Source organism: Nothoprocta perdicaria, unplaced genomic scaffold, assembly GCF_003342845.1.
Source record: "Nothoprocta perdicaria isolate Ctin4 unplaced genomic scaffold, notPer1 scaffold_231, whole genome shotgun sequence".
NCBI classification, from domain to species: Eukaryota; Metazoa; Chordata; class Aves; order Tinamiformes; family Tinamidae; genus Nothoprocta; species Nothoprocta perdicaria.
The window spans coordinates 300,665-327,548 of record NW_020455457.1 but is presented as its reverse complement, the minus strand read 5'-3'; the positions used below and the strand labels follow the sequence as shown (position 1 = coordinate 327,548).

The 26,884-nt window shown below is 38.0% G+C and overlaps 1 protein-coding gene across 1 annotated transcript in view; it reads left to right on the top strand.

Annotated features, from left to right (window-relative positions):
• Positions 1-235: 235 nt before the first annotated feature.
• PRKDC (protein kinase, DNA-activated, catalytic subunit) overlaps positions 236-26,884 on the top strand; it is a 76,497-nt gene continuing 49,848 nt past the window's right edge. Inside the window, exons 1-34 of the mRNA XM_026039503.1 lie at positions 236-767; positions 1,173-1,306; positions 1,398-1,490; positions 2,105-2,179; positions 3,043-3,151; positions 3,339-3,451; positions 4,142-4,241; positions 4,771-4,826; positions 4,918-4,948; positions 5,834-5,991; positions 6,274-6,420; positions 7,592-7,756; positions 8,706-8,874; positions 9,629-9,678; positions 10,630-10,767; positions 11,077-11,226; positions 11,681-11,796; positions 12,502-12,661; positions 13,700-13,786; positions 14,152-14,271; positions 14,649-14,808; positions 15,251-15,354; positions 16,104-16,194; positions 17,556-17,719; positions 18,385-18,537; positions 19,615-19,722; positions 20,538-20,764; positions 21,082-21,176; positions 22,103-22,202; positions 22,742-22,875; positions 23,467-23,721; positions 24,501-24,727; positions 25,588-25,796; positions 25,933-26,065. Coding sequence (XP_025895288.1) covers positions 236-767; positions 1,173-1,306; positions 1,398-1,490; positions 2,105-2,179; positions 3,043-3,151; positions 3,339-3,451; positions 4,142-4,241; positions 4,771-4,826; positions 4,918-4,948; positions 5,834-5,991; positions 6,274-6,420; positions 7,592-7,756; positions 8,706-8,874; positions 9,629-9,678; positions 10,630-10,767; positions 11,077-11,226; positions 11,681-11,796; positions 12,502-12,661; positions 13,700-13,786; positions 14,152-14,271; positions 14,649-14,808; positions 15,251-15,354; positions 16,104-16,194; positions 17,556-17,719; positions 18,385-18,537; positions 19,615-19,722; positions 20,538-20,764; positions 21,082-21,176; positions 22,103-22,202; positions 22,742-22,875; positions 23,467-23,721; positions 24,501-24,727; positions 25,588-25,796; positions 25,933-26,065 — 4,863 coding nt within the window. The remainder of the gene's footprint in view (positions 768-1,172; positions 1,307-1,397; positions 1,491-2,104; positions 2,180-3,042; positions 3,152-3,338; positions 3,452-4,141; positions 4,242-4,770; positions 4,827-4,917; positions 4,949-5,833; positions 5,992-6,273; positions 6,421-7,591; positions 7,757-8,705; positions 8,875-9,628; positions 9,679-10,629; positions 10,768-11,076; positions 11,227-11,680; positions 11,797-12,501; positions 12,662-13,699; positions 13,787-14,151; positions 14,272-14,648; positions 14,809-15,250; positions 15,355-16,103; positions 16,195-17,555; positions 17,720-18,384; positions 18,538-19,614; positions 19,723-20,537; positions 20,765-21,081; positions 21,177-22,102; positions 22,203-22,741; positions 22,876-23,466; positions 23,722-24,500; positions 24,728-25,587; positions 25,797-25,932; positions 26,066-26,884) is intronic.

Sequence of the window (26,884 nt, the reverse complement as noted above, 5' to 3'; positions counted from 1 at the left end):
CCGCGCGGCGCTCCCCGCTCACCCGCCACCTACCTGAGCGGCACCGAGAAACGCCGCGCCGGTCACGTGCCCGCGCTCTCGCGCGCTTTCTGACCAATGGGTGCGCGCGATGCCAGCCGGAGCGCACCACTAAGGCGCGGGAGGGGGAGACTCTGAGGAACGGAGGCGGAAAGGGGAGGTGGGGCGGCCGCCCCGCGACCCCGACACAGCAGGGACTGCTCAGTGGAGCTGTGCGATGGCGCCAGGGCTGCGCCGCGGGCTCCTCGCGGCCCCAAGACAAAGGGGCCGTCCCCCAGCAGCGCTGCGACCCCCCTCCCAGCCGCCAGTGGAACCGCCCGCGCCTCACCGCTTTTCGCGGCAAAACGGCCGCCGCGGTGGGCGGGCYGGAGCGGCCCATTCGCCGCGGCGCGGAGGGGTGGGCGGGGGCGCCACGAGCCGCGGTGCCAACGCGCACCGAGCCTCCCCACCCCATCCCCCGACCGGGATCCCGTGGGATCCCTCCGAACCTTCTCCTAGGCCGCCCCCTCCCGCCATCGCCGCGTGCGGCGCGGCGCGGCGCTCCCCTCCCTCCCCTCCCTCCCCTGCGCTTGGTTCCGCTGCGCACGCGGCACCCGGTTGGGCTGGGGGGGACACTGCGCTCCGCCTCCCGCCTCGCCGGCGTCGCTGCAGCATGGCGGCGGGCGTGCGGGACGGGCTGCGCGAGCTGCACCGCTGCCTGCAGCTGGGCGAGGCCGGCGGCGCGGCCCTGCAGGGCGGCGGCGCGCTGGGTGCGCGCCCTGCCTGCGCGCGGGGGGAATGGGGTGCCGGAGCAGCCCGCGGGCGCCCCTTTGGGGAGGGGGGTGTGAGGGGGCGGGCTGGTGTCCAGCGACCTCCTCGTTTCACCAGTTTCCTATGTTCTCTGATAAATAAAGATAACGTTTCATACGTTATCTTAGCCAAGCCCGCACTAAATCCCGCCCTGGACACGCGCTCGCGCGAGTCGAAGCGCTGCTCTGCTACCGCGAATAGGCGTTTGCTGAAAGCGCCCCCGCGGCCGTGCCCCTTGGTCCCAAGCGGGTCCCCGGGCAGCCCTGCCCCGCTTTAGGGAGAGGCCCCGGGTGGGGGGCGGCTCGGGAATCACGGCGGCGCTGGGCGCCCGAGCAGGGGTTTCCGTTGCTTTTTGGGGGGAAAAGGGTGTTTCCGCGTTGTTTTCGGGGCGCGGGGTGACCGCGCTCGCGCTCTGCCCGCAGCGCTGCACGCGTCGCTCGTGTTCGCCCCGCAGCACGGGCTGCTCGCCTTCCTGCGCGCCGCGCTCGGCCGCCACGGGGTGAGTCCGCAACGCGCGTGGGGAGCCGCGGGACCCCCGCGTCCTGCGCGCGGAGCTCCCCACGCGCACCCATTCGCGCGCTGCTTTCCAGTATGGGGACTGCGTGGAGGAAGCGCTCAGGTTCCTTTGCCTCTTCCTGGAAAAGATTGGGGAGAAGGTTCATCCTTAYGCCGGCAGTGTCAAGGTGGGTGAAGGAAACCCGTTACTTGAGCGTTTCCACCCAGCGTGGTTTGGTGGGTGCCCAAGGCACGGCGGRTTCATATCTGCCCTTCACCCCCTCTTCGGCTGTGATCTGGCCCTGTAATTTCCTTGTCAGTGCTGAAATGAGTGATTCGATTGATGAAAGATGTAACGAATACAGTCGACAAGTGAGAAATTGCTTTTTCAGTGGTATAGTTCATTTTCAGTCTTTCTCTGTAGCAGGAGATCATAGTTACTGATTGTTTCAGTTTATACAGATTAAATTCATATTTTAAGTGTGATTACCCCTTCTGCTTCTGGTTATGTTTAATTTTAAATATTGATATAATAATTTTCTTCCTACAAAGTTGTGACACTTGCATTCTGGGTAGAAGTGAATGGAAATTGCAGTACCTAAAAAAGGAGGTTTCTTGAGTCTATATCGTTAAATAAAACGGCTTTGCCTAGAAATGCTTGGCCGTACCACTGTATTTCCATTGCCAAGCTAGCAAATACTTGTTCTGAGGAGCAATAATCTAGAGGTAGAAAAATAACAGCATGGAGCCTTTCTCCTTCTATATATGCCATATTATGATCAATTTTTTATTTTCTATCTAGCAAATTTGTATTATTGCTTACACAAAAGAGAGGACAGCAAAGTGTAAGATTTCAGCTGTGGAACTTCTTATTAAGGTAAGTTGCATTTTATGATTCTCTCTTTTATTTTTAGTAGAAATCTATTATTTCACTGTGATTACTATTATACTACTGTATTACTGCAATCATGCAAAAGATGCAAAGTCCACAATAGCATGGCCTAATATTTTAGCTATTAATAAAATATTTATCTTAGCAACAATTTGCCTTTGATGCTCCTCCAACAGTTTACTTAGCCTGGGGATGAGTATACCATCCCTAAATCTGGTATARCAAGAGATATTTGTTTTGAGGGACAGTTTTGAAGAAATTGATCTTTTTCTCAGTTTCTTATGGTTATTAGAGGATTTTGCATTTAATGGTATTGTTCCTCAAATAATATGTCAACACCTGTAACATACTCGACACTGTAAAGGAAAGATACAGAAAGAATTTTTCCTTTTATTTTTTAGAAATTTTATTAATGCGTGAGACTAATTTCATAATACAATTCCTTGAATGCATTAGACCCATGTTTTGCAAATACTTTGCACCTGCTTAGTTTTGTTTATGAGAAACAAGACTCCCTTCTGAGCCAGTTCTTCTGGCGATGTAGATGGGCCTTACACTGCAGGGAGAGAAATATAATGTGAAAAAGGCTACTGAAGCCATTGATAAGTCTGTTTTCCCATGTGTTTGTTTTGTTTTTATGTATAAAAGTACCTTTACAGGAAGGTAGCTTGTTGTTAATGTAGATTTCATGCCAATACTTTCTTGGACTAGCCATCTTAAACCTGTTCCGCTGAATAGCATTGTTAAGTTGAAATTGTGTACATGAATTGCATTTTCATCTAGGCTGAACAGGATTGTGATGGTGATATTTGTAAGCTTCCTGAATTGCCTTTTTTCATTTATTTTAGTTGCTCCAAAATTTACGACGTTCTTCTGTAATGGAAGAAATGAAAGTTGGAGAGATCTTTAATAAATTCTATGGGGAGCTTGCTGTAAGAAGTAAACTTTCTGATACAGGTAGGTCTTACTTTTTCTATCAATGTCCTTTGTTTTATTTATTCATTCTTAATTTTTGTTGTATTATCTCTTATAGAAGTGTGTAATTGTTACTGCTGCGACAAGTGTGTTCAGCAATCGCAATGGAAATGTCAAGGTTATAATTTTAGTAATCAATATTTAATAATAATAATAAATTGTTTTCCAGTTTTGGAGAAGATATATGAGCTTTTGGGAGTTTTGGGAGAGGTCCAGCCTAGTGACATGATTAACAACTCTGAAAAGCTATTCCGAGCTTATTTGGGAGAACTTAAAACACAAGTATGTTTGGAGTTTCTTTTCCATCTCCAAGGTTGCTTTGCTTTGTTCGCTTTGCTTTGTTTTGTTTTTTCTTTGRTGTGTTTAGTGCTGTGTGCTAGATGACTATTGCCCCAGTGCAATTTATACAGGTATATCTGGGCAATCATAAATGCTTTCTTGGTGACTGTAAAGGTTTGCATTCTCTAATTCTAGTAGAGAAGTTGTCAAAGAAAAAATGGAGGCCATCATTGACTGCAAATTAATGTGAGAAAAGATAAATAACACATGATGATTACTGCAGCACAAACAAAGTAATGTCACTGGTAACTTCTTTGGGCTATACTGGCTGCACATTTTTTTTTCTCACTTCAGCACAGCTCTGCCTAAGTTTACTTTCCTATATTCAGTGTTTTCAAGAGGTTAGTGTGTGCTATCTAATTTTTATTRTGGTTAGTTGAGAGTGCATTTTGTTCTGATCAAAGGAATTCTCATACTTCTGTAGTTAAAAACTTCCCAAGCGATACAAAGTCTTTGAGCAGTACATGTTTCCTTAGATTTAAGTTCATAGAAATGGATAGTACTGAGGATGTTGACATAACTGTTCTAATTTGGAATATGATTAGCTTATTTATAATTGCAGGAACTGGGAAGCCTTGGGAAAATATTGTTAGCTTGAGGACATATATTTTTTTTCAATTCTTGCTCTTTTAGATGACATCAACTACAAGGGGACCAAAATTAACTGTTGTAGCAGGTTGCCTGAAGGGACTGACGGCGCTCATGTACAACTTCACCAAATCTGACAATGAAGGTGTGTTACTTTCCTTTGTGAAATGCAGTTAAACAGTTTGGTATGTTTCAATGGTTATGCAGCCTGCAAGTAGCAACATTTCTAGTTGTGTACTCTGAAAGAAAATTCCCCCACCAGTATAAGGTTTATTTTTGCAAGGCCAATCCAACTGCATGAACCTATGTAATCTGCCTTTGCAATTAAGCCATCAATGAGTTTCTCTATGTAAAGCTCTGTAGTGCTATTTTCTAACCAGAAAGTAGGCTACTGTGAAGCCACATTGAGGCTGCAATGCTTTTATACAAAGATAGGTTTTCCTCAGCAGAGACATGTCTGACAAAACCTGGGTATTCAGAGAAGTCAGTGAATACAGATGGTAGCTTCATTTAAATTTAAAAACACTTCTACAAAAAAGAGTGTCTCTGCCATTATAAATGGARTATCTAAGGCTTCCAAGTATTTATTCGTACTAGGCTTTGGATAAATATACCTTTTTTTCTTCACTCTTGTGTGTCAATAATGAAATATTCTTTATTGGAATGCTCCACAGATCCTCAGACTTCGAAGGAGATTTTTGATTTTGCAATGAAAGCAATCAAGCCACAGGTATGTTTTCCATACATTAATTGATCTGCATAAATTCATTAGCCCTGCTGAAAAATAAATCCCATGTGACCACACATTTTTGATATTGCAGGCGGATCAGAAGCGGTACGCAGTGCAACTAGGTAAGACTGTCTTGTTATTTTAGCTCATTCTGCTGTGGATACCATTCGTACGACAGTGTCTTGTGTCCAGAGAGGTTCTCTAGAGACAGAGAGATCCACTCCTGGGTCCAGCGTCAGACCTGCCAACAGGGGTGTTGGGTGTAGAGGACACCCACAGAGGTGCCTACGTGACCCTGTRTATTGGCTCCAGCTCCTGGGCTTCTGGAACTTGCTCTGACCCCAGAAGCAAGTGTCAAAGTGGTGGTGACACCTGTCAATCAAGGGAGGTAGCACCCCCCCGCTTCCCCCCAACCAGGCTTCTAGAACCTTCCCTCAGGGCTCACAGGGCTGTCTCTTAGGCTTTGTCCCTTACACTAGGCCCATACCAACTGTGGAGTGTAAAACCCACTTTAAAGATAGATAGAAAAGACTAAACAAAAGTTTAAACAAGACTAAACTGCTTAAAGACTAAACAAAAATTCAGATTTCTGAGGGATCTTGAAATTTCATCTGTGCATAAATCTGAGACTTTACAGTTGCTGTATTCCTAGGTCTTTGCTTGTCTGCCTTGCATTTTGGAGGAGGAAGGGACGTGACCACACACACACACACAGACAAAATTGTAGATAGTGCAATCAGATATTCATAATCACTATAGTYCCTCTCTTTTTTTCAGTGATAATATAAACGATTTAATTAAACTGTTGTATTTTCCATAACTWTGTATGTGAAGAAAGAGGAACTTGAAGGGTTGCCCAAGTGTTTTTAATGTCTGCATGATGACACTATAATGAATATTATAATGAATAATATGGTTTATAACCCCCAGTCAGACTAATATTGCCTGATGAATTTTAAAGTGAAACATAAATCTGCATCTTAATGAGACTTATTTTTAAATTGCAGCTGGTTTACAGCTGTTCAGCAGGCACGCTGCTCAGTTTGGTACCTTCCTCCTGGACAACTATGACTCGCTATTTGAAACAATGTGTAAATGGTGTGGCCATACAAATCAAGAGCTGAAGAAAGCAGGTCACTCTGCCTTAGATTCATTTCTTAAGCAGGTATTGTGACTCCACTGGGACCTCTGAGATTAAGGCAGACATAAATTTCTCAAAGTAGTGGGGATGTTTAGTGCTTGGGATTTCAACAAATCTGCTTAGTAAGTAACTTTTCTACCTCAAAGGCAGAGCAATTTTTTTTTTTTTTGCTTTTTTTTTTTTAATGAGCATAATGTATTATGAGCAATATATATTTTTTTAAAGATTAATATGGAGTGAAGGAGTTATTTGCATGTTTCTGGAAATCCTGAAATGTATCCTGAGTGAGTTGTGTCTGCTCTACAGATTTCTTTAATGGTTGCTAAGGATGCTCAGCAGCATGAGAGCAAATTGCAATTCTTCATGAAGCAGTTCTATGGAATCATCAGGAGAATGGATTCAAGCAATAAAGAGTTGTCCATTGCCATTCGTGGATATGGGCTTTTTGCAGCAGTACGTACCAGAAACTTACTCTGATAAAGCAGCATACAGAATGGATTTAAAGTTAGGAGTCGTTCAGTTCATTTTACGAATTTACATAGGTTTTTATGTATGGAGTGCTTCTGTTTCTAGATCAAGTACTGAAGTTAATAAGTTGTATTGTAAAACCTTTTGTATTCAAAGTTACTGAAATGGCTCCTGAGCTTAATGGGATCACTCAAATTTGGAAATACAAAAACTGGGGCATCATGTACAAGTGTCACAGAGGAAGGAGCCTTAGGATGGCCTTAATCACTGGAGTACTGACAATATCTCACTCAGTCGGTGATTAGCATTCCAGATGCCAAACCAGTGGCAGTGCAGTTAGCAGTCCAGGACAGCCTTGCTCAGGAAGCCCTTTGTATATGCTTCCTATGCCCAGATATGGGCAGAAAGGGCAATCCAATCCAGATAGAAAAAAATGGTCTGCTAGAGGCAACTGCAAAGTAAACTGCAAATTAAAAAAATAAATACATGCAGGTTTTATKTGGAGGGCAGAGATGCTTGTCAGGAAACATAATAAAGAATCAGCTTCCACTTCGTCAGTAGTCACTTAAAATTGGAGTATAAAAATAAAAGCCAAGTATTGTAAAGAAAACAGTAGTATTTACATACCTACAGCCCATGTGCTTGATTCATAATTTACGGTCCAAGGTCCTCCTAGATGTTAGTGGTAGTAGCCTGTGAATGGTAATTGGATGTCATTAATGCAAGCCGCTTGTCTTTTGGCTAAACTGCCTAAAGAAATGAGAAAARCAGCATCTGTAATTCTGTGTTTAAGATATTTGCATAGAAATTCCATACTTCTCAGATTTGAAATTTGAATTACCTTGTGATTGAAAGTTCAAGTACTCTTGTAGCAAATTACAATGCATCTATTGGGTTTTGATTTCATTCACTGCAGACACTGTGTTAGTGAGCAGAATACCTAAGGTATTTGTCAAGTCAGCCAGTGCCTTTGCAGTTTAGACCTTACTTCTAAAACATGCAGAATTTATTCAGATGTATTGAGTTCCTGGAAAATGTAAAAAAAGATTATGTAATTATAGTTCAGTGGTGACTTGGTTAGGTTTTTAGTGTTASAGCATGTGTTTGCTTGCTTGTATACAATTCCTAAATCAGTATTTTGTTTTCTCTTTATAAGCCCTGTAAAGCTATGCAYTCTAAGGATGTTGACTACATGTATGTTGAGCTCCTTCAGCGCTGTAAGCAAATGTACCTCACAGAGGCAGAGACAGTAGATGACCATATATATCAGCTACCAAGTTTCCTCCAGTCCATTGCAAGTGTGATAGTCCATTTAGATACAGTAAGTAGAGTATTTAAAATATCAACTAAATCTTTWTATGTATCTAGGGATGTATATAATAGCTGTGCAGTTATCTATGGTAGAAGACACTTTTTGTCTGTAGTGTAATGACTTTTAGCTCCTGGAGGGAGAGTATCTAAAGAATACTGGAAATAAATAAAGAAAATGAAAAAATCTGCTAAATAAAATGCTACAGAGCATTATAGTAAAAATCATGGAAACCAAATGCAAACAGGGTTTTATTTATTTTAGGAAGAACTTTTGCTTGGACAAGACCATACCATTCTTTTTTTGCTTAAGGGATCTGTTTTTTCACTATTACCTGTTTACTTATTCTTACCTTGTGCTTCCCTTTACTGAAGCTTTGTATATAATCAGTTTCATCTCTGTGTTTGTATATACAAGTGGTTCTTGTTGTGTGAAAAGCTTGTAGAAACAATGGAAGCCGGGCACATCAGAACACTGTACCACCAGACTGTTATTGTTTCTTTCAGGCCTGATACTTAGCCTGTCCTCTGGGTCAAATACTTGGATTTTTCCCTGATGCTGTATAGTTTCTGTTGTGATGAGGCTTTCTGTGTCCTGGGTGGAGCTAGAAAGCAAGCTTGGGGTGGAAAACAGGCTTGCATTTTGTGTTCAAATCTTWAAGAATGGATAGATTAGATGGCAGTGTTATGATTGCTAATTAAATTGGGACTTTTGTAATAAACATGTGGCTGGTTTTGCTGAAGCTCTAATCAATTCAGGAACTGCTTGTCATCATGTGGTCCAGGAAACACTCTGTTTTCCTTCATATCTGAGATGTATTCACATGTTGTGCCTTTATCATTCTCAGAGTAGATTGTAATGTAAACTCTTAGGAATATTCTGGAGGAAAACATTTTGTGTAATTTTGCTTGTTGATAGAGATAAATCATTGTTTTCACATTTTTTTTTTCTTTTATTCTAGATTCCTGAAGTATACACTCCAGTTCTTGAACATCTAGTTGTGATACAGATYGATAGCTTTCCACAATACAGTGAAAAAATGCAGTCAGCCTGTTGCAGATCCATAATAAAGATATTCCTAGCCCTGACAGGAAAAGGACCAATTCTCTGGAGTTTTATTAGCACTGTAGGTGAGTCTTCTGACTTTTTTTTATTAAACTTTTTCCATTCTTCAGCAATGGAAGTTTAGGGTTTGTGTGTCATTTTTTGACATGAGCTGCTAAAACACTTAGTGAATACAYTTAACAGTGCTTCACATATAAGAGGGGAGATGGCCAAAGGCAGGACAATATGTTTTTGTGGTAATCTGGTTTATTTAAAAGGCTCAAAGGATTGTGGAAAGTAAGATTTTTGTTGATTTTGTTTTCAAGAAAATGTACCAAAATTTGTTCCCTGCTCTTTCTTTATTTCTTTAGAAAGCCACATGAACTTGAGCTAGTATCTTCTTTACCAGAAATACACCATTTTCATTTTCTGAAATTTAAACATGATCAAAGTGGAGATTTCAAATATGCAGTTACTCGGATTTAGTCCTGCAAATCTAATAATGAATGCAGTAGCATTGATAGCTGACCATTCCTATAGCCTCGAGGGTACTGATATTTGATTATAACAGTGTTCCAAAGCAATTAAATTTCAGTTATTTACAGTGTCTTTACTCCTGTTTTGTTGAGCCAAAGAGCCAAAGTTGGAATTTTCCTTGTGCATCACACTTGACCATTGCCTCTGCTTTTATGTTTGTTACTTAAGAAACATTCTTGTATTTTCCTCATCCGGACAGAATGTATGAAATAGAAGACTGATTTAATGGATTACTGATGCATAAGTTATATATGCTGTGTCTTTTAAAGTGTTGAGCCTTTTTTTTTTTTTTTTGTCTTTCAGTGCATCAAGGATTAATCAGAATCTTTTCCAAGCCAATCACATTTTCAAAGGTAAAATAACTTTAAATATACTTCTATATGCTATGTACTATTCTATATACTTCTATATTCTAGAGTCCTGAAGTGTTCACTCTAGTTCTTGATCATCTGTTGAAGTAAATACGGGAAGTCCAAAGAGCAAAAATAATACTGTTCTTTTAGAATCGTGGCCCAGTTATTATTACTCTCTCATCTTTGTTTTTCTCATAATTATGAGGATGTCCCTCTTGTAGTGAAGCTAAAAGGAAATATGTCTTTGTTCTCAGGAGTTCTTTCTTGCTCAGCTTRTCTGTCACAGAGTAGGTTGTATTTGTGGTCATCCAGCTTTCTTTAATGTTAACAATTTGTGCCAGCTTAAAAAGGAAGGGAAAAGATTTATTGACTGTTTGTGCAAGGGGAGGATTTAAAAGTTTTTAATCCCATCCAGCGGACTATGGAGTCTCTACAATAAACTGTCTACTGGGAAGAAAACTTCAAAGACTTCTGAAGGGAGCTGTGATACAAATAATACTTCTAATAATACTAATAATACAAATAATACTTCTAAGTAATCCAGAACTAGTATCAAATGCTRTACCAGTCACTGTGTTCCTTAGGCATTTGCAAAAATGTAGATGTGTAAAACAAAGCAGAAAAGATACTGATCAAGTGTCCTCTCCTTCAGTGCTGACTACTCCTCCCCACCTGCATCACAGTTCTCTGCTCTCTGTTTTCCTTGTACATCTGTTGATGGGGTTAGCTGTACGCTAGTGCTTTACATCTGGGATAAAAATAAAATTCTATCTTTGCCATCAAAGCCAGCACCTGCTGAAAAAATATAGTAAGATTCAATTTTTGTTTTCAACTTGAAATTAGAAAGGAAAAGAATAAGAGGTTTCTGCCAGTAGTTTTACAWCATGTTTTGGCTTGGAACAGTTGTTTACATTTATACTGCATTTCTGAAAAAATATTTTGTCCTTTTAGGAATATTTTGGGAAAAAGACTTCTGAATCAGAAGAGTTCCCAGCAGCTGGAGAAGTTGGATCAGGGAAATGGAAAGTACCAACATATAAGGACTATCTGTATCTCTTTAGAAGTCTACTGAATTGTGACACAATGAAGGTAAAAGCAGAGTTAACATGGGATAGAAGGGGAAAGGAACAGTGATTCTGTAYGATTTTATCACTGCTTTTCTAGTCCTAGATTTTTTTTTCCCAAATGGGCAGCCTGTGCTGCTGTAGAACTGTCTAATGGTTTTAGTTGGATATCATGTCAGTTGAATTAAACAAGATAGGATAAATTTAGGCTTCCATAGCTGAGAAAGCTGTAAAGCCTGATTCTTCAATCATCCAGAACTTAGGTTGTAAATTCAAAAAMCAATTCTTATTCTTCATGGTTTTGAAACTTGATCTTTTTTTCCCTCCTGCAAAGGAATCTGTTTTGGAAGATGAAAACTTTCTTGCCTCAAATTCAGCAGTGAAGTCCCTCAGTCGTTTGTTATATGATGAACTTATAAAATCTATTTTGAAGATTGTTGAGAAGTTGGACCTGACTGTTCAGAAACTGCAAGTTAATGAACAGGTGAGACCCCATGACTTCTCTAGTAAATTTTGCTTTTGTAGGGGAAGCAAAATCCCACTCTTTGCTTTGTTTTCCCTATGGTTATATAGTTCCTCACAGTGTTCTCAAATTAAAATTCTGATTAGTGAGAATGTTCTACTTCATATTTCTGGATGCTGTATTTCAGTGAAGAGATAGAAACATAGAAGAATTTTACAAAATCTGTTATTTTAGACTCCCTTCTCTGACATCTAGAATGGTTTTAGTTTTGATGCTTACTGTTTTTCTGGTAAGCAGGTATTCCTTATTATTATTGGACCTGTTGATGTGTATACAGTTATCTTTGTATCAGTGTAGCTAGCAGCAGTCATAAAAAGAAGAGGCAGTTGCTAATCATGCGTTTTTTTGTGTGTGAATAGACGTTAAGCTATTAAAAAGGTATTAAATGTTTTATTTATTTTTTAAATGTTTACAGGATGAAGCTGAAACTGACAGTGCTTTAGTTGTGCCTACTTCTGACCCCACTTCAAACCTTCAGCCAACGAAGCCTACAGACTTTATAGCCTTTATTAATTTAGTGGAATTCTGCAGGTACTGAAACATCATTTATGTAATTTAGAAGTCACAGAGTGGCTGAAGTTTTTTTTTTTTTGTTAAAGTTGCTTGTTTCTGACTTAAGATCACATTTGTGATGTTTTGAGTGCACAAGGTCAATTAGTTGGAAGACAGTAGGTATCTTTCAGGCATCTGAATCTTGGGTACGAACACAGTGACTTTCCAACTCTTTTTTTTCTTTTTTTTCCTTTTTTCTTTTTTCCTTTTTTCTTTTTTTCTAAGAGACTACAAGATATAAGTCATTCTCATGCATTATTTTATTGTAACCATCTTGCAATAACCACTGCAACATTTAATATTTTACTAGCTGTATTTTTTAAGTACTTCAGGGACCAGAAATTTGGTCTTAGTATTTGGCCGTTAAGGGAGAAGCGCGGTATTATTTGTGAATATCCAGTTGATTGTCAATGGCAGTGCTACAGTTTGTGAAAGTAATGCAATGTGGTATGTGAGTATGTATGTTTTTTATAAAATTAGTAGCAAAGTGTAATGAGGGGAAGAAGTGGTTTTGCTCTGTGAAGCAATGTTAAAATCTTCTTACAATTATCTTACAAGTCTTAATTATCCTCTCACTCCCTCTGGAGATACTCCATTGTAGCAGTGGTTTTCTTTCGTGAGCTGACTTGAAATTTGACAAAAAWGATGTGTTATTTTAATGTTTTCCGTGTATCTGCTCTATAGAGAGATACTTCCAGAGAAGCATGTTGAATACTTTAACCCTTGGATGTATTCATTTGGTTATGAACTTATTGTTCACTCAACAAAACTACCTCTTATTAGTGGATTCTACAAACTGCTTTCTGTTGCAATGAAGATTGCAAGGAAAATAAAATACTTTGAGGTGAGTTCTCTTTTCTCAGTGAAAGGTTAATGCTGTGCACAGCTTTTATACAAGTCTGTTACACGTGTGAGCACAGCAGCAAGTAGTTCCTGCAACTACTATCCAGTTTGTTTCAAAGTTAATGGCATCCTGTGCCTGTGGAACATCAAAATTGRAGTGAAAGCTGTTTCTGAAGACATACCATCCATGTGTGATGTTCTTTCCCAGCTGCTGAGCTGGAGTTGTGTGTGCAGTGCAGACTGTATAGAAGATCTAGCTTGGATATTAGAAAAGCTTAGTCAGAGCAGCAAAGTCATCTGAGTGGGTGAGGCATTTTAGGATASTTATGTTCTCTTGAGAGGTGAACCATTTGTAGCATGGAAGCTCTTGTAAAATGAAAATCCTGTGTGGCCCAGCACAGAGCTTGCTACTGGTGGTGATGGTATTAAGTGAACAAAATTTGGGAACTCATTGGTGTAGATGCTGGCATATATTTTCCTTAACAGATKATACTGTTTGTGAATTACTGTTTTCTCATTCCATCTGCATTCTGGACATGTGTCTGTGCTGTATTAGGATTTTTTTTTTCTTTTGATGCTTGTTGGATTAAGAGGCAAGGAAGAAACTTAATCATTTTAAGTACTTTTTTTTTCCCCCATTCCCATGTGTTTTGATTACTTAGTATAGTATTAAATATCTGTATGCCAAAAGAAATGACTCTTCATATGTGAACTGTGAAAACAGTGCTAATAACTAATCTTTGGGAGAACAAATGTATATTTTAAGCTTTCAGCTCATGCAGATTTTATTCTATATATATATATATAGAATATATATAGAGAGCGAATATATATATATATCTATATATATATATAGGGCAATATATATATATATGTATGTATATATGTCTGCATATAAATGTGTATGTGTATCCATGGGACAGTAATATATGTATCTGTTTATATTCTGAGTTAAACTTGTGCTTCATATTTGTGTAGTGTGTATTATCCAGGTGATATTTTTTCTAGTGATACTGACCTGGCTGTTTCTGCTTGATAGGATGCCARTCTGAAAGGTCTTAGGAAATGTCCAGAAGACCCAGAAAAAAGTTCTTGCTTTGCCCTATTTGTGAAGTTTGGAAAARAAGTAAGTTTATGGCTAAGCTTTTTAGCTGGAATATAAGCGTAAATGCCTTAATCAGAATTAGATGATAATATCTTGAAATTTCTATGCATTATTCCAGCTGTTGGAATTATACAACATAGGATTTTGAGGACTATTTTTATTTTTTTTACTTAGTGTCAATAGAAGCATCCTGGCCACTTATGAATGTAAAATTGAGCATAACTCATGCATTAAATACTCCCTCATAGCTGTCTCTAGGTAAATGAGATTCCATTTTTGTTTTCAAATTGTATTAATTTTATATGCATATTGGTATGAAAGTAAAAYAGCTAATATCAAGGAATTGTAAGATTTGTGATTATCTGACCTATCTTTCTGAATTTTAGGTTACAGCAAGAATGAAGCAGTATAAAGATGAGTTGTTGGCATCTTGTCTGACTTTTYTGCTCTCCTTGCCACCTGAGATTATCATGCTTGATATCAAAGCATATATTCCTGCACTGCAGGTAGGTCAAAATGATGCACAGCTAATGCTTTTTTCTTTCCTAAAACATGTTCAAAAATTATGGAACAAAGTTAATGTTTTGTCAGGCAAGTAAGATRATCATTAACCTTTGCATTGTCTTCAGTGCAGTCAAATACAAATGAGCTGCCTTCTTGGATGAGCTAGTAAATGATCAGTTTGCAGTTGAAATTGATGGACTATGTTAGTGCCCATGTTGAAATGTAGTCAGTATTTCCTGTGTAGATCTCGTGAGATGTTAAATAGACAAAAGTAATGAAGAAGGAAGATGTAYTGCATGACAGATGTTTCCAAATATATTTTTTAACCATAGTAGTCATTAAAAAAGAAAAAACTGATAGCTTTACATTTCATGCGTAGAATGCGTTTAAGCTGGGCCTTAGCTGTACCCCAATGGCCGATCTGGGACTGGATGCTTTGGAAGACTGGTCAGCTCACATTCCCAAACATATAATACAACCTTACTACAAAGATGTTCTGCCTCTTCTGGATGGTTATTTGAAAAACTCTACATCTACAGGTATGTACGAAAAATGAATTTTTAGTCTCAAGAGACAGAAAAACAAAGTTTCCATGGCTGTACCTAAGGACATCAATGCACCTCCTTTTTCCTGTTTTGTATATTCCTTGTAGTTGGAACTCCACACTTCCTTCTAAACCCAAAAGTTTGAATCTTTCTTGAACTGCAGTGAATTTACTATTGCAGAAGAGTCATGAATTGCAGTTATTTTATGTCTCTTCTCAGTGATTTTGGTTTTTTATCCTTAAATTCATTTTATTTTTCACTAGTAGACATTTATTTTTCTTAATAAGGACATAAAATGAAAGAAGAAAATGTGTCATATGTTAAAAAAAAAGAAGTAGAAGGGCAAAAAAAATATTTTTTAAGAAGAGAATTGAGAGTTGGTGCACAAGATACAGGTACACTAAATTAATATATATGCTGTTTTCTTATTTGTTAGCTGAATCACAGAATAACTGGGAAGTAAGGAAACTTTCTAGAGCAGCCCAGAAAGGATTTAATAAAGTTGTGATACAGCATTTAAGAAAAGCGAAGACTTCATTGGTAAGAGCACTGAGTCAAAGTTAAATGAATTTATGAACTTCCTCTGCCTCCCTTTCTCTTTTACATATATATGTTTTCTGAGAGTCACCATTAGTGCCATGATGATGCATGGTGGAAAAGTATAGAGCTCATAATAATATATATATTTTTTGTATATTCCAGATTGCAAACTAATTTGGAATAAATGTTTTTAAGACTGACTAATAGTTAATCTTAGTTGTGTTATGTTTCTTTTTCCATCCTAGTGATCTTTAAACAAAATGAGTTAAGTTTTCATCCCACGAAGGCATCCCACAGAGGCTACTTGTCTGTCGATGCAGTATCATAACTTTACATTCTTGGATTAAAGCAAATGAAGAGAGTTTTTTTTAATTCAGATTTCTCACCTTTTAATAGMCTATTAGATCATTCTGTGAGTGTGTAGTATCTGATTATAAAACTTTGATCCCTATTTGAGAAATGGTAGCTGTAACTGAACTGGTAACCCAGTGTGGAAAATGGGTGTAGATACATTAAACTTGCTTTACATACGTTAAACACTTGCAGTGTTCCCAGCTTCTGTTGAATCGAAGCTGTTCTATTGTTTGATACTGTTTTCCCCCCCACACACACACACAGGTTCTCCACTCTACCTTTTTTCATCCATATGTTATTAAGGACCACAACTATTGCATTCTCTGTGTAGAGCAAGCTATTTATATGCAAAGGTGACTCTTTCTTCACTGTTGTAAATCTYTTGAATTATTCAGGATGGGGATCCTTCCTTGGAAGCAATAAGGACCAGAGTGGCACGACTTCTTGGATCTTTGGGAGGGCAGATCAACCACAATTTAATTACAGGTGACTGTCCTAAAAATATTTACATGCATCTGTTTTCRGTCTCCCTTTCAAGTTGATTTCAGTGAGATCTCAACTTCACATTCTGAAAATCCATGAACCAAGGAAAGCTGGATTTTCCTACTCTTTTCTAAATAGCTGCTTTTCTTTTATCCTGCACTTCAGGAGAGCAGACCATTAACTAATTTGCTATGCAAGAAAAAGGGCATAGAAATCTTCAAAATATATTTAGTTAAGTGAAAAAAATCATATGCATCTGAGGACGTGGTTTGATTTATTTCTTCAACTTCCTCCTCTGGCTGCAAAGCCATTTTGAGGCTCTGTCATAGTTTGCATTTCCTGGACACTTGTTTAGACCTCTTTACTACAATTCTGCTGTAATTTAGTTTTGCAGAACTAGTCAGTGAATTGTCAGGTCAATCTCGGTAAGCCTGCTTTTTGACGTCAGGGTTTAAGGATGTGTCATGCAGTTAGCAGGCCTAAGTGTTAGTGCTCCGTCTGCAGAAAAACTTGTCTTCTGTTCTTCTCTGTTCCCCTGTTTAGTTTGTGAATAAATGTTAKAATTTGATTATTAAAAATCATAAAATGTAGTTTACATTAATGAGGTAAAAATCATTAAATGTAGTTTTCTACAAGGATGGAAAAGTTTACTCTGCAATCCTGATTATGAGATTTAAAAGGGATGAATTCAGCTCAACATTTAGTCAGTTTAAAATGAATCTAGTTCTATAAAATGCTTTGTTCCTTTTTTTACTGCTTACAGTAGTTTTTTTGGGTTTTTTTTTTCTGCTTTTACAATCAGTTCTATATCTGCGAAATACTTCTCTGCTGCTTATTCAGAAATACTCAGGAAAAGTAACATTATTCCTTATAAATTGAAAATGTAGTGAGACATTGTTAAAAAATATGGGAATATAGGGTTGGAAGGAGTAAGTATTGTAGTTCCTTAAGGTATAGGTCTTCAAGTAGCAGTTCTCTGTAAGAGAACTCAGCAGGAGTCTCTCTGTTGGATCTGCTTCTCTGATCTGATTATTCAAGCATTAGACATTGGACAAAAGTATTTTAAATCATGTGCAGTTMAGCATATTTTGACTTTATTGTTCCAAACTTGTTTCTGTTGAAGCTGGGAGCTCTTGGGGCTCCGGGTGATGGCTAAACATCTCTTCATCTATGCAAATAAAATGGGCCACACTAACATACCTCTGGTACTTCAGCATTGCAGTAATTTGTAAAGCATTGATGTTTTGTGTTAATTCAACTGAATATGGATGAATAGAGATTTTTTGACCGAGTGATGGAAGTGTTTGTTTTGGGTGTACTGTATGAAACTTAACTTTCCTGTTTATCTTTTCCAAATGCATTAGCTACCCCTGCRGAAGAGATGATGAAGAAATGTGTGTCGTGGGACACCGAGAAGCATCTGAGCTTTGCTGTACCCTTTGCAGATATGAAGCCAGTCATCTACTTGGATGTGTTCTTGCCTCGTGTGACTGAATTGGCTCTTTCTGCTAGTGACAGACAAACAAAAGTATTGATGTGGTCTTTTTGCATCTTTGCTTATGCTACTTGATAAATAGTGCATAAAATTATTATTTTCARTGTTCAGAAAGAGCTATTTTAAAAATCATAGGTAGCAAAGGATTTCTTCCATGCTCTTTCATAATGATAGGATTCTGAGTGTTTAAAAACCAAAGCAATTTGTTGCTATAAGCTCAGACAACCTTGTGCTGTGATAGTTAACATAAAAATGAAAATTTTTAACTCATTAATCTACAGTGTTGTTTGGCCTCCTTCCCATGCCTAGCCTATGAACTTGTGGCCTCAGTCCAGCAAAGCACTTAAGCAAATATTTTCCTGCTTCGGTGGATTGGGATGTTGATGTCCAAAGACAGTCCAGAAAAAGAAAAAAGATATTCTTGAGCATGTGATAATGAGTGAATTAATCAGTGATGTATTTTTATCATTCGAAAAGTGAGTGCATGATGATAGAGACTGTAACGTTGGGAGGAAGGCCAGGTAGAATGTGTGTGAATTATTTACACTGACATTATCTGTCCCTGGGGTAAGGATGTAGCCTAGATGGGAGTGATTTCATAAGTATGTTCTTTCTTTGGACTCTAGTCTCTCCTCCCCCCATTTTTCTGTTCTCAGTGGAAGTAATGAAAGCATAATGAAAATGGATTTAATTTGCAGGTGGCTGCGTGTGAGCTGCTGCATAGCATAGTTGCATACATGTTGGGGAAAGCGTCTCAGATGCCAGAAAGACGTCAGGGTCCCCCCGCCATGTATCAGTTATACAGGCGCATCTTCCCGGTGCTGCTCCGCCTCGCTTGTGATGTGGACCAGGTAAACAGGCTCACTTGTGAGCGTTTTAGGTCTCATTGCAGTGTTTCAGTAATAATTGTACTTTAGAAGTTATCCTGACATGTGGTGCCTGTTTATTGATTTATTTTCAATTAAAAGTGCGTTTTATAAGTTGAAATAATTTCCCTGTTTTGGAGATAGTTTATCAGGATTTTTCAAGGGGGAAGTAGAGGCCTTTTCAAGAACCCCAGTTCTTGAAAAGTYCTTGAGTGCAGCCCAGTGTCACTCGCAGGAATATGCAGTATTCACAGCATCAGGAAGAAGTTATTTCCATATTGAATGGGTGCAAAAATGGAAGCTGCAGAGAAAGCATTTTGAGAGAACTGATTTCTGAGAAGGAAATTCAAACATCCAAACTTGGTATTTCTCCTCCKTGACAGCAAGCCAATAACTGACAACTTTGTGACAAATAGGACCAGCTCTACTGAAACWAGAGATCTTTTAAGACTGCTGTTTGTCATTGAGATTCTATTTTCTGACCAACAGAACTTTGTGTTCTCCAAAAATCTACAGAAAACTTAGCAGTTTGGATGAAAACATTTTTTTTTCTGACATATAGCTGATATAAACCTGAGATAAAATGATGCCTGGACTGGTCCATATGAATTTGCACAGGCATCCAGACTTGTATATTCATATGTGTATCTGTGTATATTTAATGAAATTCTGTCAAATTTTACTGCAACAATATTTGATCACATTTACTTGCAGGTAGAATCACTGAAATCTTGCAAATCAATGTTCAAAGTAAAAATTAAAACAGATTTAAGATCAAAATGGACCTTAAAAGCAAACTTCCCTTTAGCTTGTATGTTATACTGTCAATCAGTGGCATGCAATGTTCTTTGTCTCAGAGTATCTTTCTGAAATTAAATTAATAACTTGAAGCTAATTGAAAAAAGCAAGTTACCATTTTTTTTTAATCTTTGGTGAGAGGATGTAATATGAAGTTGATTTTTCATTTTACAGTTGCCTTTTAAAAGAAATACTGTTTTTATTTGCCATTTGAATAGCAAAATAGCATGGAAATATATATAGTTTGTTTTTTAATCTTTTCAGGTAACCAGACAGTTGTATGAGCCTTTAGTTATGCAACTCATTCACTGGTTTACCAACAACAAAAAGTTTGAGAGTCAAGATACAATGGAATTCCTGGAAGCTATCTTGGTAAGGCATGAGTCTTCCTTTTCTCTTTTTCTGTGCTATGTGGCATTGCTTTTAGATAGTATCATTTTATTCTTGAAAGAACCAGGAGCTCATAAACAAATGTAATGCCACCTCATTTGTCTGAAAGGAGGAAACAGGTTTAACTACTTTGACCTTTTATTTTTATGTTTAGCTTTATTGTGAGCTTGTTTCTTAACCTAAATTCTGATAATGGTTTTCTCTTTAGCTGCATTTTGAGAATGTCAAATAAAGTGTCTTTAGAGTCTAAAGATCAATGAAACACATTTTTTGTCATCAGTGTATACAAGGAAGTACTGAAACACCTTTTTTTTCCCACTCTAAATAAAAGTTGCTGTTGATGCATTTCTTTTTCCTTTTAAGTTTCTTTTCTTTCAATGTTTCTATCAATGTTTCTTTAAAACAAGTGTTTTAAATTTAATGCTGACTTTTGGCACTGTCTTGGAGTAGCTGGGGGCAAGATAAGTCAGGAGGTTTCATACTACTTTTCATGAAGGACGTTAATGGCATGTCATTTGAACTTCATATTCTAAAGCAGAGGAAACGAACYCAGTAAAAAACGAAGGGACTTGGCCAAGGCTGAGATGGCAATAGAAGTCCAGATCTCTAAGTCCTAATAAGCCATCAGTGCTCTGATAACAGGAAATCCTGCCTTTCTCTTGAACTGTAGTAATTTTGAATATTTTCAGGGAACTTAAATTATTTTTAACATATTTAACAACACTGTATGAATGGGCTGCCCTGGTGCTGCACTGAGGCAGTGGCCTTTTTCATTCTTGAAATGAAAAATCTTTCAGGGTGGCATAACGGATCCTGTTGACAGCACTCTGAGAGATTTCTGTGGTCAGTGTGTTCGAGAATTTTTGAAGTGGTCTATTAAGCAGACAACGCCAAAACAACAGGAGAAAAGCCCAGTCAACACCAAGTCTCTTTTCAAACGATTGTATAGCCTTGCTCTTCACCCCAGTGCTTTCAAGAGGCTTGGAGCAGCGCTTGCTTTTAACAACATCTACAGAGAATTTAGGTGGGCAACAGAACTTGGAACTGTAACCTTAATACTCATTCTGTTCATGTATATAATAGCGGTAAAATGTAGTTATTCAAAATATTCACTGAATTAATTATAATAATGATAATAATTGATGATCTTAAACAATTATAGTTGGGGAGACTTTCTACAATATGTTTTATAATGGTCTAGATGTATTTTTCTGCAAATATTTTGCCTAGCTGTTTATCGTATAATACTGCAGTGTTTTAATTTATTTGTTTTTATTAGAATTTCACATTAAGTGTGTCTTCTACTCATGTTTCTCATCATATTTATCCCTAATTTTAAAGGGAAGAGAATTCTCTGGTGGAGCAGTTTGTATTTGAAGCACTGGTTGTATTTCTGGAAAGTCTGGCCTTAGCCCATACAGATGAGAAATCACTAGGTGAGCTATAGCGAATTAGTTACAGAATGAGAAAGCCCTCCTGCTGAATCTTGAATGAAAGAAGAAAAAATAAACTAAGCTATGAATTTGTAACTGTACAAGGAGTAAAGTGTGTTAACTTTTATAGCAATAGAAGTATTATTTTGCATTGTGGTTAGAAACATTATTTCTTTTCCAGTCAATAGTTGCTTGAAATAGGTCCTTGCAGTGTGATGCTGCAAGATTTTTGTTCTTTTCTCAGGGAAAAGAACCATCTCATAAATATTTTGCAGTAATACTAAAATTACTGGTGATGCTTCTGATTTGAGTCTTATATAGTGTAAAAATATAGCGTGGTGAGAATCCCAAAGTCTCCTTTTTTAAAACAAGCGCACTGCTCAGAAAAAGCAATTTCTCTGTAGTCTATAGAGGGTTTCTGTAATTCTAAAGATCCTTTGATGGCTGCCTTATCATTCTTTACAACACTATGGAGTTGTTTGAAGAATCTGTGACCTCTTCCATCATACTGATGATTCTTCAGTAAGCCTGTTTTTCTTCCTCCCCTTTCCTCCAACTTTCATCAATTAATAATGATTCAAAATAAAGCCAAATTCTGATGTTGCAAAGCTTTACTTCTTTCTAAGAATCAGTTTGGAATATGATAGAAATGACCCCAGAATAATATTATGAAAAAAAAGATTACAGTTTCTCTAAGAATGAGTGCTTAGAGATGCATACTAGGGGGGCAATATTGTAGTGGAAGCCTCCAAGTTGGTTCAGGTCATGATGATTTTTCTGTTTTTTTATGATCTTATTCTGTGATCTTGAAAAATTTACTATGGGTGCAAAGACAGTGGAGGTGCTAGACATCATTTCAACTGTGGTAACAGCTCAATTCTTTGAACCAAGTTATTAGCATTTATTTATAGCCACTTCTTTCTTAACAGGTACCAGTCAACAATGCTGTGAGGCTGTTAATCATCTGAAGCGCATCATCAAGCAGAAAGCTCCTTCTCTAAATAGAGCAGCAGAACGACGAGTACCACGGTTAGCAATTTGTTAGCCGTTTTTGGGCATTTCAGTATTAACATTTTAGTTATTCATGTGTGTGCATTGTTAACATTTTGAATGTAAAAATTAGTCCTATGACTACTGTTGATGCAGTTGTATATGTAAATTAAGAGACTGAGTAGTTAGAGGGAAAATTGTGAACGGCTTAATTAACTTTTAATCTATTTTTTTTCTCTGAGTGATGCAAAGAGAAGGAAAGATGATGCTGCTTTTAAATTGCCACCACAAAACCTACACTCTTGAAGTCTCAGGGTAGAGTGGGGAGAAAGGAGGACAGTGTAATTTCACTTGTAGAAAAGCTTGTCCCTGTAGCCTGAACAACATGTTCATACTACATGTGTGTTCACACTACATGTGATTTTCATACCCATGCTGTTTTTCCCCTTCTCCTATATTTGTTACCTAGATAGGAAGACACTCAGAATGCCCCTGGGTCATTTTACCTTTTTATCTGAAACARATGGCTTCTTGGTAGATGTCATGGGCGGCTGTTAACCTCTTGTATTTTTGTGCAGGGGGTTTCCAGCTACTAAGACAGTGTGTCTTCCAGACATTGTCCTGTGGCTCTTGGTGCAGTGTGGGCGACCGCAGACAGAGTGCAGGCATAAATCCATGGAGCTCTTCTATGAGTTTGTTCCCTTATTACCAGGTATTGAGATTCAGTCTGTGCTGTGTCTGGCTACTAGTATGAAGTACGGTGTATTTCTTCCATTTCTTTTCTTTGGAAAGAACCAGTTMGTTTATATTAGGAAAAATGTAATATAGGAAATATAGGTAATCTACTATAGGAATGTAGATGTATATTCATCAATTCATCTAAAGTAAAAGAAATTAAATACTTGTTCATATTTAAAATAAATATTGTAAGAACYTCCCAAGGCCTTTGGGTGGTTATGCAGGTATGGAAGGAATTTTTATTGCCAACTTCTTTCTAATCAGGAAGGAGAACTTGCAGACCTAGAGCTGCTGTTGCATCTGGCTATAAGGGCAATATTTGGTGACTGAGAACTAGGGGGAGTGTCTTGCAAATTGGCYTCTTCCTTGTGAGTAACCTGAGCAGTATGACTAAAGATATACCAACACCTGCTCTTTTAGAAGGCAGAAACAAGACCTTAATACCCTGATCCACTATGTAGATTAAAACACAAAGTTTATGCATTTTGCCTTTGAATTCCTTGCCAGCTTGAAATGTCTTTTGTTTCCCCTCGAGAACTTAGATATGTGTTTGTATCTCTATCAGGAARTAAGTCTCCATCTTCCTGGCTCGCTGATGTTCTGAAAGAGAAAGGCTTTTCTTTCCTCATTAACAAATTTGAAGGAGGCGGCAGGGATGCTGGTAGTCTGTCTGGAATCCTTTCTCAGCCCACTCTTCATGGCATGCAGGAGCCTTTTAGCTTACGGACTGTTGTACAGTGGATGGACATGTTCTTAGCARCACTGGACTGCTACAATACATTCTTTGAGCTGCGAATGATCAAACCTCATGAAATACTGGGTAAGTGGTTAACTATCGTGTGTTGTGTGCAGGGTCGTTCRTCTCTGTTACTCAAGCTCACTTTAAGACTAGTTCCCTACTTGGACTTGAATCTTCTTTCTTATTTTTTTTTCCTTAAATGAAGAGTTGATKAAATCATTTCTCACATTTTCAAAAATTGTGCTATTACAGCCACATCTCCTTCTCTTGAGACCGATAGTTTTTTAATCGTTTCTGAAGCTCCTTACCTATTCTTTATTAATGTCTAGAGAGGGCTATCAGAAAGCACTGCAATAAGTCCCTTTCTCACTTCAAGGCCCATATGTGTTATCTTTGCAATGCTTCAAATGTATCATGTCTGAATGCCTCCAATTTGTACTTTCGTAAYGTAGTCACAAAATCTGTATCAAAAAATATTCCTTCTAATTATGCATGCCTCTCTAAACAAAACAAATTTTTGTATCATTGACAGTTACAGTTATTTCATATATGAGGTTCTGCCCTTCTGTCATGGTGTCATCTCTGTCTTCCTTTAAAAAAAATACTGACAAATTTTTGTTAGATGCAGTTAGCRTAAGTCCGAATTATTCAATGCTGCGCCTTTGAAAACTTCATCCTTTTTATTACAAATGCTTAAAGCATTATAAATGTTTCATTTGGAATGGTATCACTCAGTGTCCAGAATGCATATGATTTTCAGAAAATATTGACATATTGAGGCTRTTTTCTTTCAAACACAAATTAATGTTTTTGAAGTTGGAAATTGCTGTTGGGTTTCAACTTACTGTAATTCTTCTTAGGTATAAATGAAAGATCTTCATTCTTAAAAGCTCTGCAGTTCTTCCTTGAAACTATTGCTTTGCATGACATCCAGGCAGCAGAGGAGTGTTTTGGCTGCAGCTCTAAAGGCAGCATGTTCAGTCCACAAGAAAGAGAAGTGTATAATTACAGCAAATGTACCATTATAGTCCGGATCATGGAGTTCGTCACCATGATCCTGGAATCTTGCCAGCAGGATTTTTGGAAGGTAGGCACTGAAGTCTGTAGTGAATAGAAGTTACAAGTTTTATTTCTGGTTAAAAGTTTGCTCTCTTAGTGTTAGTTTACTGCAGAATGTCACTGTTAGAGATGCTTTAATTCAAATTGATCATCACACATGATGATCTGTTACAGCCTTTGGATGTTAGGGAAAAGCACAATTTTACACATCTGAGTTTTAATGGTTGATGTAGGTTTAGTAAGAAGAATTAATACCTCTATGTATTCCAGTAAGGGTATTGAATATGAGCTTATCATTCATTCTTGCAATGAATATTTTTACAGGACATTTACTGACCTAAAATATGTGAGGGAATCATTACCTGAAGGCAGATTCCCTCCAGTATTCAGAATAAATATTCAGATCTCTCTATTGCCTAAATGGGATGGAATTTAAGCTGTACCGTGTGTAGTTAAATACCTCTGAGTTGCTTATGAAATTAATGTTGCCAGGTTTAGATTTTTTAATTTTTTTTCAGATTAGAATTTTCAGAGTGTCTCTTGTTTTAAGTAAATTGTTAATAGAGCGAACAAAGGTGAACATCTGTCTTTTGAGATAATGATGGATGCATAATCAGGACTAAAGCAGATCTGTGTGGACAGGAAAGATGTTATACAGATACCGTTGCATGAAACTGCACATATTTGTGTATCACTGGGTATCAGGCACTGTAATTTCTGCATATTATCATGATTCATTGAAGGCATTTCATGGAGAAGGAGAATGTCACTTATAATGAGAATAGTTACTGCTCTGTGGTTTGTTTTATTGTAGATGAAGGTAATGAAAAACAGGGAAATTAAATGGATTAAAAATGACACTTTACTTGAATGTTTTATTCTTTTTAGCTGCTTGAGAAGGAATTACTTAATGCAAGCTTTATAGAGCTTCTGGCGATGACTGTGTGTGATCCACTGCATGTAGGCTTTAACACAGCTGATGTGCAAGTCATGAAAAACCTCCCAGATATCTCAGTGAGACTCATGAAAGCTTTGATGAAATCTCCCTATAAGGAATCTTTGAAACTAAGCATGAGAAAAAGACTCACGCCACAAAGGTAGGTAGAATCTTTGCAATAAGTGAGAAGGCAGAACAAATGCCACTCACTGTGGGGAACAGAAAGCAACTGATGTTGGGTATGGTTGCAGATGAAGCTCCCACAGGTGATGCTATTGCTTCTCTTTTGTCTTTAGCCTTGAGGACCTTTGTTCTGTTGCTCTGCTTAATTCAGACACACGCTTTGATCACGTCAGGTACAGCGCTATCCTTTCTGCCTGCAAGCAACTGCAGAAAGCTGGCCTGCTGCAGTCTGTTCTTCACAGTCAGGTAATGGCTTAGTCAGAAAATAGCTGTGAATATTTTTACACAATGGAGAGTTTCTCAYGTGCAGAAGGCTGATCCGAAAACAGTAAACAAATCAGCTGAGGAAACTGTAAAATGAGATCAACAGTGAGGAGCTGATAATAACATGACATGAAAAATAAATACCTTATTTTTTTAACAAAGTGAGGATCATAAATGCTGAGAATTGATCTTCAGAATTATATTTGTTGGCTTGGTTCTTCCAGCTGTTCTTTTCAGTTAATTACTTTGAGAGCAAAATGTAGTTTAGGATAGGTGTAGGCTGTTACTYGATAGACCAGGTTTCTGATTATGATCAATTTCTATTTTATTTGGGGCCATGGAAGGAAAACAGACTGTGAAACAGCCAAACAGGTTGAGAGAATTTGTTAACTGGTTAGCAAGTAACGAAAGATTTAATTTCTATGGGGTCTTTGCCTTGGCTTCAGTAATGTCCATCATTTACATCTAGAGCTAAGACTGGACTGAACTGTAGCTGTAGGATAAATATTTGGGGAACTGCATTCTTTCCATTCTTCAGCACACCCATTCTTAGTAAGCTGTTCATTTTGTTTCTATAGTAATTATGTTTGTCTTAAAAAAAAAAAAAGAAGGATATTCAGAATCTTCGGAAGTTTTTTTTAAAATGAGCATCAGTTTGTTCTGAACAAAAGCATTAAAGAATACTGCCCAGAGGCACCAATAATCTGTGTAACCTTGTGCAAATCAGCGTTGTCTGGTTAAAAATCTTTCTATTCAATTAGAAATGCGTCTCGTCTTGATTTACTTTCACTGTGTTATCAG